General features: G+C 34.1%; 1 protein-coding gene across 6 annotated transcripts in view; it reads right to left on the bottom strand.

Moving 5' to 3' along the window:
- LOC145686461 (ankyrin repeat and SOCS box protein 14-like) overlaps nt 1–18,259 on the bottom strand; it is a 150,709-nt gene that overhangs the window by 45,105 nt on the left and 87,345 nt on the right. For all 6 annotated transcript variants that reach the window (XM_081759786.1, XM_081759788.1, XM_081759790.1 and 3 more), the window contains one exon: nt 8,843–8,983. In XM_081759786.1, coding sequence (XP_081615912.1) covers nt 8,843–8,983 — 141 coding nt within the window. The remainder of the gene's footprint in view (nt 1–8,842; nt 8,984–18,259) is intronic.

Below are 18,259 nucleotides of genomic sequence, written 5' to 3'. Positions count from 1 at the left end.
ATTGAAAGATTTGTACCTCGAGAATTTTTGATGAAGGAAAGGACAACGTTTTTATTACTGAGGAGGTTATTGAACAAAGCATAGATTATTGCCAATTGCAATAAACTATTTTGAGAAAGTGTATTAACAGGGTTGGAGATTGCGAGCAAAGAGAAAGGTTTTGATAACGTAGTGGACAGCATAGGGCAATTATGCAAAACACTATGAAAAACTAGAGCAAGTTTGATTGCAACGCTGGAGGAAGTATTGACTTTTTTAAATTTTGGATAATGTAAATGTGATGTGGAGTTGAGTGGGATGAGAATGTGGGAGGAGTAAGTTATACTCGCGTATGCAAATGTGGGTATTAAAAGATTGGACCCTTGCATATAATTTAAAGGCTGAAGGCCAAAAGAATTAATGTTAATGTCGGTAGAGCAAAGGATGATATATGCAAAATAAACAATTTTGAAAAGATTATTTAATTTAAACAGAGACTCTAGATTTCAGGGTCCTTGGTGGTTTTAACGTAGAACCTGAGCGGAAATTACTCACAACAAATATACGATTACGTCACACGAATTCATGGATTCATCTCGATCATGATGCACGGCCTGTAAAGAAACATGGTACAGTTAAATATGTGGCACATACCTTTTGTTGTCCTGAGGGTACAGATAAAGGAGACTCTCCAGTTTTTGCAGCTAATCCTTTAATGAGGATGGTGTATCCAACATAAAAAAAAAAAAAAAAAAAAAAAAAAAAAACTGTACACTTTCACACTCCCAACGCACAAGCGAAAGAAAGAAAAAAATATTTTAAGAATTTTGATTTTACGTGACTCTGGTACCAGGCCTTTAATTATGCTGAAGTCCAATGTCCGTGATCACGTGCCTTTTCTTCTTCTGAAAGATGTCCTCTTCAGTGGCGTGTCTCCGGGCTGGTCTTGGCTTCCTCCATCACTTCCGGTTTGGGGAGATGTCTTGTATTATCCAGCATCCTGTAGAACTCTCTGGAATGGGATGATTTCCTCTCTCTTCCTGGGCTCCTCTACTGGCTTCTCAGCTGAAGGTGTTCATCAACTAGTCCTCTCTGACGGGAAACATTAGGGGCCTGTCGCAACCAGCCTGGGTGCTGACCTAGTATTATGCAGTTGCCTCTCGGTGACGATATTGTATACACTTCTTCATAGGCTACTGGTAGTATGATTCACAAAACAAAACAGAGTTAATTCTAAAATCACGAGGCACTATGTATATTCATTTATAACTATTTACATGTGACAGATGCAGCTCTTGTTTTACACATAGTGGCGCGAAGCTATTTAGCACTGTTCTCCACGCAGTGTATTAAATGAACGACTCGGAAAATACACTATTATGCTACCAAGCACACTCGAACACGTAAGAAGCTTGCATCCTAGTTCGTCACTTTCATATTTACATTTTAATTATTTGCTTCCAAAAATGCAAACACAGTCACTCGCGGAAGTACGTTCAAGTTTTCTAAGTGCACCGAAAACAAACTATCGGTCGTAGTACTGACTGAAGAACATTGCGCGTCCTTCCCGCGAGTCTAAGACCAATTGAGAGAAATCGTATAGAGCCGACGCGAACTCTCTCAAATCTAAAATCCAACTAGCCTCGAGTCTTCGAATCCCGTTGTTTTAACAACTGGCAGATTCTTTGTTAGTCCGAAGACTCGCTGCAGAGCTGACCACTTTTCAAATGTCGGGGTTAGAGAGGGGTGTAGGGTGGTTGCAGTCTTGCTTGGTTCCACCTGTGTAACCTACATTTGATCAAATTCTACACTTTGGTTTAATTTCTTTGAAATAAATCTCCAATCGTTTTAGGTATTCAAAAGACAATATGTTCACCTTAAAGAACATTTAACTGGCTTTCCGTTGATACGCAATATGATATATCACTCATAGTTCCGCACTTTAAATCATTGCACAAAAAAATATTATATTACTTTTCTTCCAAACTCACTTTCATGTCACTTCCATCCCCTGCTGCCTCCTGGCGGCAACATAGCAAAGTTCTCACCTGAACGACTGAGAGGGGATGGGATTGTAAACATTGGAAGTTTTGAATGTTTTTTTTTTTTTTTTTTTTTCAGATTTGGAACGTTTAAATGAAAATTATTAACATAAAACTTGAATAACATATAGAAATGGACTAGTATGCAGCCTCTCAAGAGCTGTCATACCCTGTGAACATCTGTAAAGATACATATTAGCTATCGAGATTTCCCTCTCTCTCTCAGGTTGTCGTTTGCAAGAGCATTAAAAAAATATGGTACGTGGTCTGTATACATGTTACTTAACAGTACCGCGACCACTCACAAGATATATATTGATATAAGCCTTGATTATGTTTATTCATCCATTTAAACGAAATACTATCTAAATATATATCGTACATTATCCAGAAAGTTTTTACACATTGATATAAAGAATTATAGGTGAAGCTACGTCATACATAAGACAGGGGTAACATCTTTAGTGTAAACAGTCAGGTTCCGTCGGCTGCTCCTGTAGATGCAGAATTTTGAATTTTCTAGGTTCACTTGGCCAGCAGAGCGGTCCGTTAGGCCAAGCCACGCTATCCGTATTGAGGTTGCCAAAAGTAGGCGTGGCTAGCAAAGTTCACGCTCTATTCTTTTCTGCAACTTGCATGTACATGCGAAGATTTCGTGTACTTGGAGAACAATACTCTGTTCCGACTGTCTGTCTCGATTGCTCACTGTATCTTACCCACATACAAGGGACTAAAATCCATATCCTATCTCTTTCTTATACTGCTGAACTGATATCGAATACTATTCTCAAAATCGGGATGGTAACAGTGGCCTCACTCAACCCGCTAAAAGCTTGAATCTTTGCTGGAACAAAGGTTGAGCTTCGAAGTTCTCTTTTTTTCTTTCTTTTTTTTCTTTTTCTTTCTTTCTTTTTTTTTTTTTTTTTTCAATCGTTTCGTCGTCCATACAAAACTCCAAGTTTCCAAGTACGTTTCTTCAATGAGTTCTCATTTACGAATATCTTTCAATTTTACTTTTTATATGCAGCATGATTTAAAGTATACCAATATTAATTCGATGTCACACATCAAAAGGATACAAAACACAAACTATTTACATACAATACTTAACCTAATAAATGTAGCTTCCCTCTAATCCTTTATATGACATACAACTAAATAACATAAAACCTAATTAATGCAAAGATTAAATATGAAAATAAGGCAAAAATTAATTATGTAAACACAAAATATATAAATTATTGTGTGCCTATTACAATAAGTAAAATCGTTTTACCGTAGTTAATGCTTTGTGTGACGTGGTAAGAAACGTGGTGATTTGAAGTTTTTAACGTGTGTTTTAATGGGTATGTAAATTGTAATGTGAACAGAATAATGCTTTAATGGCTTAACGTGGGTGTTGTAGTAAGGAAAAATGATTATTTTGTGTGTTTGAAAATAAAACCAATTGAGTATTTTGCAGTGGCGTATTGAGATTTTTGCGGAAAGAGGGTTTATTAGCATGATGTAGATTTAAGGTAAGTGCGTTGCCATGATGTTATTATTTTGTAATATTTTTGATACAGAGAGTTTGAAAGAAACAAAATTGAAATGTTTGTTTCCTTTTTTTTTTTTTTTTTGAAAATGGGAAGAAGGGGTTAAATGTACGTGATGCGAGGTTGCATTGAATACGTTTTTTGTTTTGTGGGCACTTCTGGTTTCAAAGGAATTGAATGTTGAGTTTTTGGAACAAATAAAAGAGGATTTTTTAGCAGGGGGGCACAGGGTCTTTCCATCCCGTCTAAAATTTATTTATTTGTTTTTTTAAGGGAGAGAGACGGGTTGTCAGAAACAGGGTTGTTAACAAGGAGTCTCGCTAACAACGGCGTACTCCACAACTAAACTATTTTAAATATTGTTTGTATTTTGTTACAAACTCGGGGCTGGGTTGGTTGTTAGGGATGTATAGTTTTATGCGTGCTTTGGTAACAGTTTTTTTTTTTTTTTTTAATTTTGCAGTAAATAACTGTTTTTATTAATTGATGAGATAACAGAATACGGCCCTTTAAATTTAGGATATAGTTCTAAATTTACATAAAACAACTAAAATCATTTCTAAACATTTCTAAATATACAAATGTATGTAAAAACCTACAGCCGACCAAAAGCTCTGTGACAATCATAATCACGGAATCACCTTGATGAACCCTTCCCACGTTCTTCTAATAGACTTATTCACTTTGCACGACAATATTGTACTAACAGTCTTCATTACATTTGACTGTATTTCATGGGTACTCACTTAGTGCCGCTACTTTTCCTGGTAACGAGACTCAAAGAGCACCCCTGTCTCTTGACGCAACGGATTCGAATGAACAAAAGTTAAGGATAAAAGCGTTTGTTCCCAAGTAACTGTCAAGTGCTGTACTATCGAAGTGGATTCCAAAGCTCGCCTTGGGTTGAATCGTGTGCAGTTGGTGGATGCCGAGAACATTACATAAGATTAATAGGCCCTCAATAGGCCATTCAATACTACACTCTCTCTCCTCCCAACGAGCTGGACTACAGGACCACGTCACCGGTCCTGGCATTCAATCATTAGAAATTCTCACATGACCACATCAAGTAAAATTTTGCTGGTTATTTTATGAAAAAAATATCGTGTGCCATATATGTAGGTATAGTAAATCTTTAGGCTGTATGAAGAGTACAATCAAAAGTTTTAAGTATGACGTCCAATTATGTCAAACTTTCAGTAGGCAAGCCGTATTGTCAATTTTCACTTCACAAAACACTTCAGGATATTCTTTTACTTACTTCTTTTTCTTTTCTACGATACGTAATAAATAAAGGCACAAATACAAAATTCCAAGGATGACAAAGTGTGACTGGATCGAGAATTAAGTCCTTGTCTGCGGATTCCATACCGTTGTACTAAACACTACACTACTCAGTTTGTCTCCTAACCAGCACAGCCATACACTTTAACTCTTGAAGTTGGAACTCTGCCATTCGTTGAGATCATGTGGCTGAGTCAACTTGGTTTAAGATTTACTTGATATGATTTTCAGAAACGTCTGATCATTTTAAGAACAGCTACTTATATCTAACGTTATAATTATTTTTGTCACAACACCTACCGAACAGAAGCAAAATTTGTTTCTAAAGTTTACAAACAGGACGCTCGGCCAGGTAGCAGTAGCAGAATTTCCGTGTCTTCACTAGTGTTGTAAAATTTCCGGAAATTTTGAACCTGTTGGTAACAAATCGTTTCTTTCCGGAAAAACTGGAAAAATTGGGAAAATAACAAAAATCTTCGTATTAGGTTAATTTTACTAGGAATGAAAGTTTTTTTTTTTTTCGAACGAGTGAAAATTTTGAAGTTGAGAAATTTCAATATTGCAAATATGTAAGAAAGAAGCATTCGAAAATGAAACTGTTATAATTATTCTTGAAAATTAAGTCCGCACTCATTTCCTGTATGTGTTTTTTAGTCGTTTATTCAAGGTTGTGCATTAATTACAGGAGTTGCAAACACATCTACCACCAAGAAGCGTTTCTGTTGCAACAAATAGGGCTTTTGAATGAAACTGAGTTCTTAATGTGTTCTTTGATCTGGGGAAATTTTGTTAATTTTAACCAAATTGCTTCTTAAATGAAAGAGCAGTAGACAAATTTCACTATTACTCATGCACTAAAACATATAATTACTATAATTTAATATTCTAATATAGACTTTTATATAAACTTGATGTACAAAATTTTAAATGTAAACCAATACCTATTTTTAGTGCGACAAATTATATAAAAATGAAAATGACTATATATGTAACTTAACAACTCTTGAACCTCCAGGCAGATTTTGTTAAAATTTTCAACATATATGAGGTTCGGGCCTGGGATGGTTTTTATTATTTCACTTTGGAACCGCAGTTTGGAGGGAAGAAGGAGGGATATATCTTGAAAATGATCGATATTGGTGTCGATTCCATAGTTTTCGGGGTTGCTGAGATGAACAGTGACACTTCCGATGCCGCTTAAATCCAAATTATGAGCCATAATTTGGGACGGGGAGAGGATATATATATATATCTATACAAGATGTTTCAAAACAACACCGACGGCGTTTGGGAGGTGAGTCCTGACACCAAGATCAGACAAAAAGTATAGACCAATCTGGGTGCACAAATACTTCTTTTCAGTTATAGGCTGCCGAAAGTTTCAAAAAATGAACTTTAAAAGCTCATAGCTTCGAAACTATGGGACCTACCGTAGTCGGATCAAGACATTATTTAGGAACTAGTATGTACTCTATCCAAGGATCCACGTTCCAGAATCCTGTGATACTTCCTTAACAATTTTTATAGAGGTAGTTGGTGAGTACTTCAAATTATATACCCGTATCCAAACTCTCTCTATAAAAATTGTTGCATGAGTATCTCAGGATTCTGGAACATGTATTTTTGGATAGCGTACATATTAGTTCCTAAGTGAAGTCTTGACCCGACTATAGTAAGTTTCATAGCTTTGGAGCTATGGACCTTTAAATTTGATTTTTTCATGTTTTTGGCAGGCTATAACTCCGAAAGGAAGCATTTGTGCACCCAGGTTGGTCTATACTTTTTATCTTACATTGGTATCGGGAATCACCTCCGAAATGTTGTCGTTTTGAAACACCCTTTATATAAAAATTATGGGAAATGATCGATATTAGTGTCGAATTCATAGTTTTCAGGGTCGCTGAAATGAACAATAACACTTCCAATGTCGTTTAAATCTAAATTCATCCCTGTTTCTTCGGGGCGAGGGAGTGTCGCTGAGATGAACAGTAACACTTCCGATGCCGTTTAAATCCAAATTCATCCCTGTAACTTCGGGGCGGCGGAGTGTCGCTGAGATGAACAGTAATACTTCCGGTGCCGTTTAAATCCAAATTCAGCGCCGCAACTTGTGGGAGCGAGACGAGGTAGATATGCAAAAATGATCGAAAATGGCTAATATTAGTGTCAATCCATACTTTTCGAGGCCGCTGAGATGCACATTAACACTTCCGATGACGTTTAAATCCAAATTCAGCTCCATTAGTACTCCTAAAAGGGGAGAGTGACATGTAAAAGTAATTGAAAATGACCGATACTAGTGTCGAATTCATAATTCTTGAGGTCCCAGTTCATTGGTGACAGTTTTGGTGCCCTTTATGTCCAAAATGAAACGTATTCTCCCCGTGCGGAGAATGGGTATTTTACCTGTCTTTAATAATAACGAACGGAAGTTTCACATGTTAAATTCTTTAATATATTTCTCGCTGCTCAAATTTGCACACTTACGTGGTGTATGTGTGTATGTGTAAATAAGATCATCTCTCTTTTTGAGGTTCGAAAAATATAAAAATAATAAAGAGGGATTTTTAGCAGAAATCAGAAAACTAAAAAGTAAATTTAAAACCTGTTGCTTTAAGTATATTTTCTGTTAGCGAAATACATTGTATATATGCTGCAGACACGTTACAGCAAATATGATTAGCATCAGGCGAAGAAATAGTTTTTAAATTATATTTTCCGTTTTTTGTCAATATTTCCAAACAAGATTTTTTCTAATGGATTCAAAATTTCCTGGAATTTTACTCTGCACAAGGAAGATACGTATCTCCATAAAATATATATTAGATTTTAACATACTGGTATTAACTAAAATGATTCTGGCCCCGTTATTTTAACACTTCCCTGCCATAAAGCGAGAACTTCATAAGATTGCTTAAGATAATTTGAATGCGTCTATATTAATAAATCTAGCTAGGATTATATTTTAGTATCTTTTGTAGCCATAACTACATTTTATCACGGTGCTAACTGCAAAGGAGTGGAGTACATCTATTTGTTGCCACAAATTTTTGCCTATTCTATTACAAGAAACATAACCATTCAATGATCTTAACTATAAACTAGTAAATATAGAACAGTTTTTATTTTAAAAGCATAATGTAGAAAAATATTCGAAAATTTCAATTTTTCCCAAATTTTCCGTTTTTTTTCCAAGCTCGGGAAAAAAACGATAGAAAACTGTTTTTTACCCAAAATTTCCGATTTTTTCCCAAGCCTTCACAACACTAGTCTTCACAACTAAATAATGACGTCGCAATAAGTATTTTGAGAATCCTTAAATTTATGCTTGAACTAGTATTTCATCCCCAGAAAGCAGAAAGGTGCTAAGCGCCACTTTTTTTTATTTCCAACTAAGTGCATATCCTGACTACTCATTTAATGTTTAATGTTGTGCAGAAAGGAGACAAATGGCAGGAGACAATATGAAAGGTTTGCAGTGAAAGCTAAATTCTAGAAGAAAGAAAGAATCGGAGTTAATTAGTGTTTCATTCATTTTTATGCTCTTCTGAGAAATTTCCATTTTGGCGCTTGGAATTTTTCCGCTTTCTGGGGGGCGATGTATTTAATGTATTAATGTAAAAAACATTATTATCATGATTAAATAACAAAAGAAGTTTATATTTAACGCAGTTTTATTTTTTATCCATTCTGGAAACAGAGCATCCAGTTTCCATAAACCTGCACGTTCTACCTCAGACCACTCGAAACAAAAATAAAATTATAGATCAAACTATAATTAGATTCACAACATTTCAAGTTTTGGTAGTAATCGTTCCTCAATCAGTTGAACATCGATGATGAAACTAAATAAAATTATGCGAACAGAATACAATGAAAACGATAGTGAAGGAAATTACTTATTTACTGTAAAATAACTCTAATCTTCCTTGTGTTCTAAAATTGCGCCTTCGACTGTTTTCTACGCTTTGATCAATTTTAACTATATTTTAGGATACGTACCCTAACCGTCCATTTTCTATTGCTCTGTGGATTGGCATTTTCCCTCTATATATGCAACACGGATTTGCTCCATGTTCTATTAAAGCTTTCACACACGAAACGGCTCCTTTACCAGAAGCAAGTAGAACTGCAAAATCAATACTGCAAAATAAATTAAACATGCTATTAAATGCATGATTAGGAAATTAAGTACATGCAAAACACACTATGATTTTGATAATAGGATTCTTTATATAAAATTGAGAATTGGCAGGAAATTAATATTGGAAATTCTGTTTACATATTGAAAGAACATTACAAATATATGAAAAGAGAATTACTACAGGGCTAAATAACTAATACAGAGCAAAAAACATAAGCACCTATGTATTATTATTATCATTAGTAGTAGTAGTAGTAGTAGTCGTCGTAATAATAATAATAATAATAATAATAATAATAATAATAATAATAATAATAATAATAATAATAATAAAATTTATTATTTAAAATTTGGAGTTCTAGTACCTATTTTTAGGTACTAAAATAGTGTCTTCATTATTCGATTAAAAAGAAACCAATAAAACTTTTTACTTCTTTTTTTTTAAGTCTAGAGGCATTGTAGAACACGTTACGTATGATTTCACACCTTCCTACGTCAAGACATAGGAGGTGATGACGTCATAACTTAAAAAAAAAATTGTTAGATTTTTGGTGGACTTACTTTTGCACCTAGAAGATTGAAAATTTGCACAAACATTCAGTCCGCCGAGTAGTATTTATCAGATTTTTTCAGAACTCTGCGTGAGCACAGGGGGTCCAGAGGGGCAAAAAGGTTTTAAAAAAATAGGGATTTTTAAAACCAAAAAATCCCCTTTTTCGCGATTTTCCCGCCTCAGATACAAGATGGAGACATGTGAATGGTACCGTTTGAAAGGCAGTTCTATTCTGAAGAGAATGATGTACGAACCATGATCCTAGGATAAATAGGGATGTCTGAGGAAATTTCTACCAATGATCCTTGTTTTATACGGGAATCTGGGGTATTGTGGGTATATTACTTTTTGGGTGAGCTTGCTTTTGCAGCTAGAAGATTGAAATTTTGCACAAATATTCAGTCCACCGAGTAGTATTTATCAGATCTTTTTCAGATCTCTGCGTTAACACAGGAGGTCTAAAGGGGAAAAAAGTTTAAAAAGGGATATCTTAACCAAAAAACCCCTTCTTCCCAATTTTCCCGCCTCAGACACATGATGGAGACATGTGAATGGTACGGTTTGAAAGGCAGTTCTATTCTGAAGAGAATGATTGGCGAACCATGATCCTAGGATGAATATGGATGTCTCCGGAATTTTTTTCACCTGAGGTCAGGGTCTTTTGCGGTAATTTGGGGCATTGTGGGGATTATTGATAAATATTTTTTCGTCCTTACTATTCAAGATAGAAGCTTCAAATTTGGTACACACATTTAGTACACCCCTTAGTATTTTTTTAGCTGATTTTCAGGTCTCTGCGTTAATATAGTGGGGTCCAGGGGTTAAAATTTAAAAAAAAAAAATATTTTCAGAGAAAAACCCGATTTCTCTGAAAATTCCCCGCCTCAGGGACATAATAGGGAAATGTGAATGGTACCATTTGAGAGGTTGCTCTATTGTTAAAAAAAAACTAGGTATGAACCATGATCCTACGATAAATAGAGATGACGCTGTATCCGCTTGACTGAGTCTATAATTTACCTTGAAAAAAAAAAGCCGGAATTTAAAAGGGTTAAAATACATATCTGTTACACTACATTGCTGTCGGGTAAGTGACTTAAGGTAGTCTCCACCCATTAATTTGTGTGTCAAAGTTTCCATAAGACAGCATGTAAATTTTACTTCACAAATATCTAACGTAATATTACACTCAACGACTTTTAAATTTCCATATTAATACATAATATCTATACAAACTAGATGACTACTTCCATTTTTTTACTTAATGACATAAATTAATTGTATTGGCAACACATTAATCATCCAGAAAGAAAAAGAATACCAACCACTTAGAAATCTGAAACAGCACGGACTGATATCCACGGAAAAAACACGTGTTGACAAGGAAATGGAACGAGAATCTTATCTTGAACACGTTTCTTGTCCGTATGTCTCGATCGACTTCCCTCCTAACTAGCAACATCTTGGTTTCTCAAGGAATAATTTTGTCTGAAGTTGCTGCTTCAGTAGCCGTAATGACCAGGGACAGAATGCATGAATTATAAAAAGTATTTTTATGCAGAGCAATCATTACTTTTATTACGTCCTGTCTGAATTAGTGGAATATTTTATGTACAACTTAATTTTAATTGCACACTATTTCAATTTATTCAACTGCATACTATCCTACCTATAATATAAAAACATATCCTACTATGAGTAACGCCAATTCCTAGTAGTACATAGTCAAGCTAACAGGTGCCTCTATCTGCGTTATCTGCCTGCCTGTTACCAACAGATGCCGCTAGCATGCAGGCAATTTGCAGACTTAAAACAATTATGGCAATTTAATGGCAACTTAAAAACTGCGTTGTTTCAATTTAATTACTTCAAAATAGAACAAGGGTAGTAGCCATATTTAAATTAGAGTATTAATATTTGTGTATTTATTCAGTAACATATTCTGATGATTTAATTGCAACTTAAGCGATACTATTTCAATTTAATTATTTAGAAACTGATAATGATGATAGTTAACATGAACATGCTTTGCTCTTTGTTATTATGACAAATAATAAATGGAGCTTTTAGTTAAGTACAATTTAAACCTGAGAACCCAAGGCTTGGGCGCAACAAATCGTCTGAATAACTACACAACACATTCGTCAACAAATATAATGCAGATACTATCACTTGCGTATCTCATAGTTGAATGGTAAGCATTCTGTTTTCGCTGGAGCAAACTCGGCCTCGATTACCTAACAAAGCTCATCTGATTTGAACTTCACTCTTGGAAAGAGATTTCTATACATATATATTACATCATAGGCATACTGCTAAAGCAGTGAGCATTGAAGAACGGTAAGCGTTTTCTCTTTGCAATTGGGAGGTAACGAATTCTTATTCCATGGGAAGCTTTTATAATAGGTTTCTCGGAATTCCTCACAGTCCTACACGGCAAATGCTAGAAGGGAACAAATGCTTCTTTGTTTTTCATTCTTAATTGCCTCTAATGCGCTAATAGCTATATTGAACTCTGTTGATAAATAAAACTAATCAACTAATGCCTGTAATCGCTAATAGCTATATTGAACTCTGTTAATAAAAAAAAAAAAACTAATAAATTAATGCCTCTAATGCGCTAATAGCTACAGTATATTGAACTCTGTTGATAAATAAAACTAATAAATTAATAAGTTTTTATTGAAGAAAAGTCATTCTTCATTAATTTTTTAAAGCAGATTTTTCTTTATAAGTACACACTGCATTTACCATAGCTAACCAGCCGTCTCATCATTTACGTTTTTATACTTCAGACTAACGTTTAAAAACAGGTTTGTTCCACGTATTTTAGCTCTAAATAGCTATTAAAGAAATCTTCCCCAAGGTCTACTAGCGCATCAAGTTCGGAGAAGATCAGGTGAGTTTCACTGATCTGTACAAATATATACTGTCCTTATGATTATTTTTAATTATTATTATTTGTTCTTTACGAAAAATCAAATGAAGGATCGAAAACAGAGCGGGGAAATATTGCCCTTATAGCTAATATTGGAAGCTATTGCCCTTACTGAGATTTTTGTTGTATTTATGGCATCTTTCAAGTAACCATAGTATTTATATGTGTACGTAACACGTACAAATTGAACATAATATTTAAACATATTTTCAATATCTTCTAGTATTTATAACCATAAGCAACAATGGTCAGTTTGAATAATATTTGAACATTATTATGAATAATTTGTACAATTTCAGGTTCAAATACTGGGCTGATCTCCTGTTTCACCGCTTGTTAAGAGATTATACGCATACGCACATTATACAATAATATTTCAGTACTTACTTTTTTTCAGAGCTTATTTATGGCTTTTATGATTTACTTTCCAGTCAGGCACGTGCATTTATACACTGCGTGTAGATCCAGTGTATAAGTTTACCTTTGCACGATTTATTTTACCTTTAATCTAGATATAACAAAAGCAAGGAATTTCAAATTTTAGCTTATTTTCTAAACTATCCGAATTTCCTTTCTAATATTATATCTATCTATCTATCTATCTATCTATCTATATATATATATATATATATATATATATATATATATATATATATATATATATATATATATATATATATATATATATATATATAACAAATCGTGTTTCCAGGAATAAGAACATCTCGAAAATAAATCAAAGATCCTGGATGGTATCGCCAATTATAACAAATCGATTTTACGGTATTGAAAAAAAAAAATCAAGGTTATATTAGATTTAATGTTCAGGTTGCATTAGCTTTAGCAAAAGAAAAGAAAGACACAACGATAAAGCTATTATTTATCATCAGAAGTTTCCAGATTCTTGTTTTGTGGCCAACCAAGAATAAGAGTCAACATTGTTCAGCTTAATTAGTACTTTTAAGAAAGAAAAAAAAAAAAAAACTTCATAAATTCTAATTGTATAGATTATATTTGAAACTATAGAGCTAAATTTTTTTATGACTATTTATTCGTGCCAATTTATTAACAATTTACATCATAACAGATTGAAAGAGAAAAAAAAAATTTAAACATTTGCCTCCATTGTGGTATCTCTAAGATACTTTATCAACATTTTATAAAATGATATTGTTATATTGTTTTAACATATCTAGTCTCCAACATGATTCTCAAACATATCTCATTAATACATATAAAACTCATTATCAATCAAAGAATTGGCGATCCATCCCCTCTACTTATGTAGTTACAGAAGATTCTTTTACTTGGGCGTTCATTGCTTATAATGTCCCTGTCATTCATCAAACAATATGCAAGTTATGCAGACATAGGCAGTATCATCGCTACTACAATTCCATTTTTCAATTAAATAAAAAAAAAAAGTACGAGTAGCATCACGTATTACTTTACGTTAGCCTATGCATCATTCGCATAATACATCTACTATGAAAGCACTACTATCAATGAAAATGATATATATATACAAATGTCTAGCGAGAACGAAAGAAAAGAAAAAAAAATCTACATATGCTCGACAGGGTCCAATCACTGAAACGCCTCTTTAAAGAATTATTATTATTTTTAACTTATTATCTCTGTTTACAACTAATTAAACTTATAGAGGGATGGATACGCTCTACTGGAGAATAGCAAGTTGAAAAACATTCCAACGTTATTGGTTTCCAACGAGGCAAATATCAATGTAGGCACGAACATTTAATTCCGCACTGTAATTATGGCACGTTCAAAGTAAATATCTACCTAACTGAAAATAAACAAACATAGCACGAAATAGTATTTTTGTAAATAGTAATGTCGAACTCCGGAGGTATGTTCAGAGTAAAGTTCTCCCACATCGGCACAGATCTATTATTCGCACTCATCAAGATACGATATTAACATCGGAGGATATGTTATATTCAATTTTTCCTAACCTACAAAACTAAATATATGGTGCAACGAAATGAGATCATACATACGAAATAAGATTTTAAACCACTAATGTATTAAGAGATACTATAAAAGGGCACACGACAAAATAATAATAATAGACACGTTTGAAATGCAATTTTATCGACATTACACGTCTTGAATATGCACATGACAAAATATGGCAAACACGGATACAAAAATACATTACAAATTAATATCAAAGGGACACACGACAAAATATAGGAAAGCACGCTCAAATCACAATTGTTACCGGTTCTACACGTAAGAAATGGAAATTTTATCTAATCTACATGCATGTATTACAAATACGATTAAAAGACACGTTAATATATATATCAGAGCACTCTCAAAGAAATTTCATCTTAATGTTTACGACTGACATACATCATGAAGCAATATTGAAGCGAATGAAATGAATTAAGAAATACTTAAATTTCTCAGACACGGAATATTCGTATGTGCGTTCATGATAAAGATTTCCCAACAAAATAGCATATATCACATTGCAATATATAAAAGACACGTATTAAATTTGGAAACACGGGTAAAAGCGAATCTAACCTAACCTACATAGATATTATGGATCACACATTTGCAAAATTAGACCTAACCTAACCTACAGCAAATATTTCACAAAATAAGGCATCATCACGGGACATAATTCGAGACATAATTCAGTAATGTATTTAACATAACCGATCTAATCTAAATATTCAAAATTTTCAAGGTACATTGCCATCGAAAGGTACGTACAAAGTAAAATATTACCCTAATATCAACATACATATTTTTTTTCAAATTTACGTAGAGGCACACATAAGATTTAATAATTCAATTATACATGCTTGTAGCATAAGTGGATAATGACGATTGACAAGTTCAGAGACGCGTAACGCCCTTTAACTTAGTTACACATCCTGATTCTTAAAGATGCCATTTGCTGAACTGCTATACTGTTTATAAGAAAATTAAGAAAAGATGTTACCCGATTATCCGCAGGTTTCACAGAATAATAGTCCTCAGGTTGAGCTGGGCGATCAAACTTCGCAAAGTAGGTTTCATCTACTTGCTTATTTAAAATCGAGAGATGACTCCTTCGGTACACCGGCTACACACTCCACGAACGTAGAATATCTTTCCGGTCCGCCGCAGCAATCAGCTTCGATAAATTACATCTCCCATTCCATTACTGCATATGTCTAGTAATGGCGGAGATGACATTCGATGGCTTGTAGCCGAAAAAAAAAGTTTCACTAAATTTTGACTTTTGTTAGACTCCTCCGTATCTATTTCTTCCAAATAACATCTTAGGTTAGTCTAAACCACGATTTTGACTAGGTTACAGGCCGAATTATACTTTTAGTTACAGAATTTCTAAATTTTTGGAGGAGCTAACAAGCCATCGTTTTTCCACACTGAAATCTATTAATCCACTGCGTCATCTTACACTCGTAGCCAGGCCTCTATAAACGCGGTTTCTACTATTATATCTTTGATTATAATTCGCATAATTTTACCATAAATACATATCGATACAAGAATCTAACTGTAAAAATCATGAATTTCTATATCTATTTTAATATCTAACTTACCGAAAACTCTATTCAATAAATAAATAATTAAAAGATTATTCTCTCCAGTCAATTATTTAGGTATTGTCATAGTGACGGAGGACTTCTTTTCACCGCCGAGCCGCCATCTTTTACACTGTTAGTTCCACGTATAGCGATTCGAACGCCCTCTTGCGGCAATAACCAGAGAAATCGCCATATCAGCAGTAATATAGTGTAACAAGTGAACGTCGAGAATAAAACTATATCAAAATATTCGGTAAGCTTTAGTTGTATCTAGTCTTACTTATATTAATTGTTCTAAAATACTGTATAAACTGTAAAGAAGCAGTCACCGGTAAGAGTTAGATTTAGAAGATTTCCGAATGCGTTTATGTGCGTATATCATATCAAAATTGAGTGCATGTATTCTTTTGTGCCATTCCTTGTACTAACAATATAAAACGAATTAACATTAAATTAGTGTAGACTTACACGTAACAAAACTGGGCACAGTAATACTATGCGGGAACCAACTTCAACTTCAACCGGTACACATAACAATACGGATCCAATGTAAACAAACCGGTAATCGGGGTCTGTTACAAATATATATATATATATATATATATATATATATATATATATATATATATATATATATTATCGTTTCCTTTCTCTCGTACTTTTATTTTTATTTTATATACTTTTTAATTGCCGATTTCAGTTACGCTTCTAATGAAAATGTGTATCCATGGGAAGGTCTAAGGTCTGTTTCATAATCAGTTAAAAAAAAGGCATTCTTTCTCAATCAAGACTGGAGAAGTCAAAGCTAGGAGAGTGTGAAGCTCACCTTCTACGTATACAGACGTCCGTGTTCTATTATCATTACTGTCTATTGATATTTGACTGTATATATATATATCTATATTCATTGAGAAAAGGAAAACTCAAACCCAGGGTCAATTGGTGTCGCCAAAGAACTCTAAACTCAAGCGGAATTAGCTCAAATGTCAAGACGGGGAAGTAAACAAGAGATACTGCATTCCGAAGTAACATTTCTATCAATGAGTTTTCGAAGTCTTCCAACCCACAACTATCGCATCTGCTTGCATAAATGATTCCCTACGCTCAACGTTCTTTATCTGACCCTTTTTTTCACGCTACATATAAGGCCGAAATTGTGTTATAATAAGGCAAATAGATCAAAATACCATGCTCGATACCTGTTTTCTCCTATGACAATGACATAGGGATACGTTGGGGATAGTTCCCGTTGCTTTCTATGTATTGGGAAAGGACTTGAGCAGAAAATCCTGGCCGGCTTTTCTAGAACTTGTGAAAACAACATAAGAGCTGGGAAATGTTCGGCTACTAACCCCCTTCCCCTTCTATAATATATATTATATTCCTAACATTAATTGTTATTAATTCGGTTCATCCGGGTTCGATTCCCGGCGGGGGCTCATGTGGTTCGGATTCCACGTTAATCAGTAGGTCCACGTCTCATATAGCCTCGCTGCTGAAAGGGACGCTAAACTAAAAATCAACAACATAATTCGGTTCATTAAGTGTAGAATTGAAACAAACATCCAGTTTCCATGCTGTTCCGTATTTACATGGGAAATTTTAAGTTGCTGAGTGCCATATTTTATTAGTTATTCATTAAGTGAAATTTACACGTTATCTTTTAGAGATAGGGAAACCAGTGCTAAGGTATAAGATCTCCTTAATATGTTTTCATTACGCGCTAGAACCTTCCAAGTTTGTCAGGAGAATATTTTAATTACGAGAAACTTTTCATCTAAAAAATAAATACCATAAAAATGGTAAAACTCAAAAAAGAGCAATTGCCAATTCTCATCCCATCCTTCATTTGAAATTGACTATCTACATCAACACGTCAATTGAGCAAATTTACAATATATAACCTACGTACAATAAGAGGTTCAATCATGTTCCCTTGTAGGAATGGTTGGCGTACGCACCGTTGCAAGTCTAATTTTGAGTAAAATTCCCAGTGGGGGAGAGGATGGTGAGAATTTTCGCTGTTCAACTAACACAATGAGGAAATTGGACAAACACTTGAAATTAAGGAGTAATGACTCTGGTTCTAGAAATCCAGGAAATAATTGAAGTAAGCATACACAAAGATGTAACATTAGACTTAATTAGCATCTGTACGTGAGCTATTCCATAAAAGTCACCTGATTTTAATTAAACTTGGCACGTGCCTTTC

The sequence above is a fragment of the Thermobia domestica genome, chromosome 5, assembly GCF_964235325.1.
Source record: "Thermobia domestica chromosome 5, izTheDome1.hap1.1, whole genome shotgun sequence".
NCBI classification, from domain to species: Eukaryota; Metazoa; Arthropoda; class Insecta; order Zygentoma; family Lepismatidae; genus Thermobia; species Thermobia domestica.
Note: the sequence above shows the minus strand (reverse complement) of the source record. Positions and strands in the feature narration are given on the sequence as shown.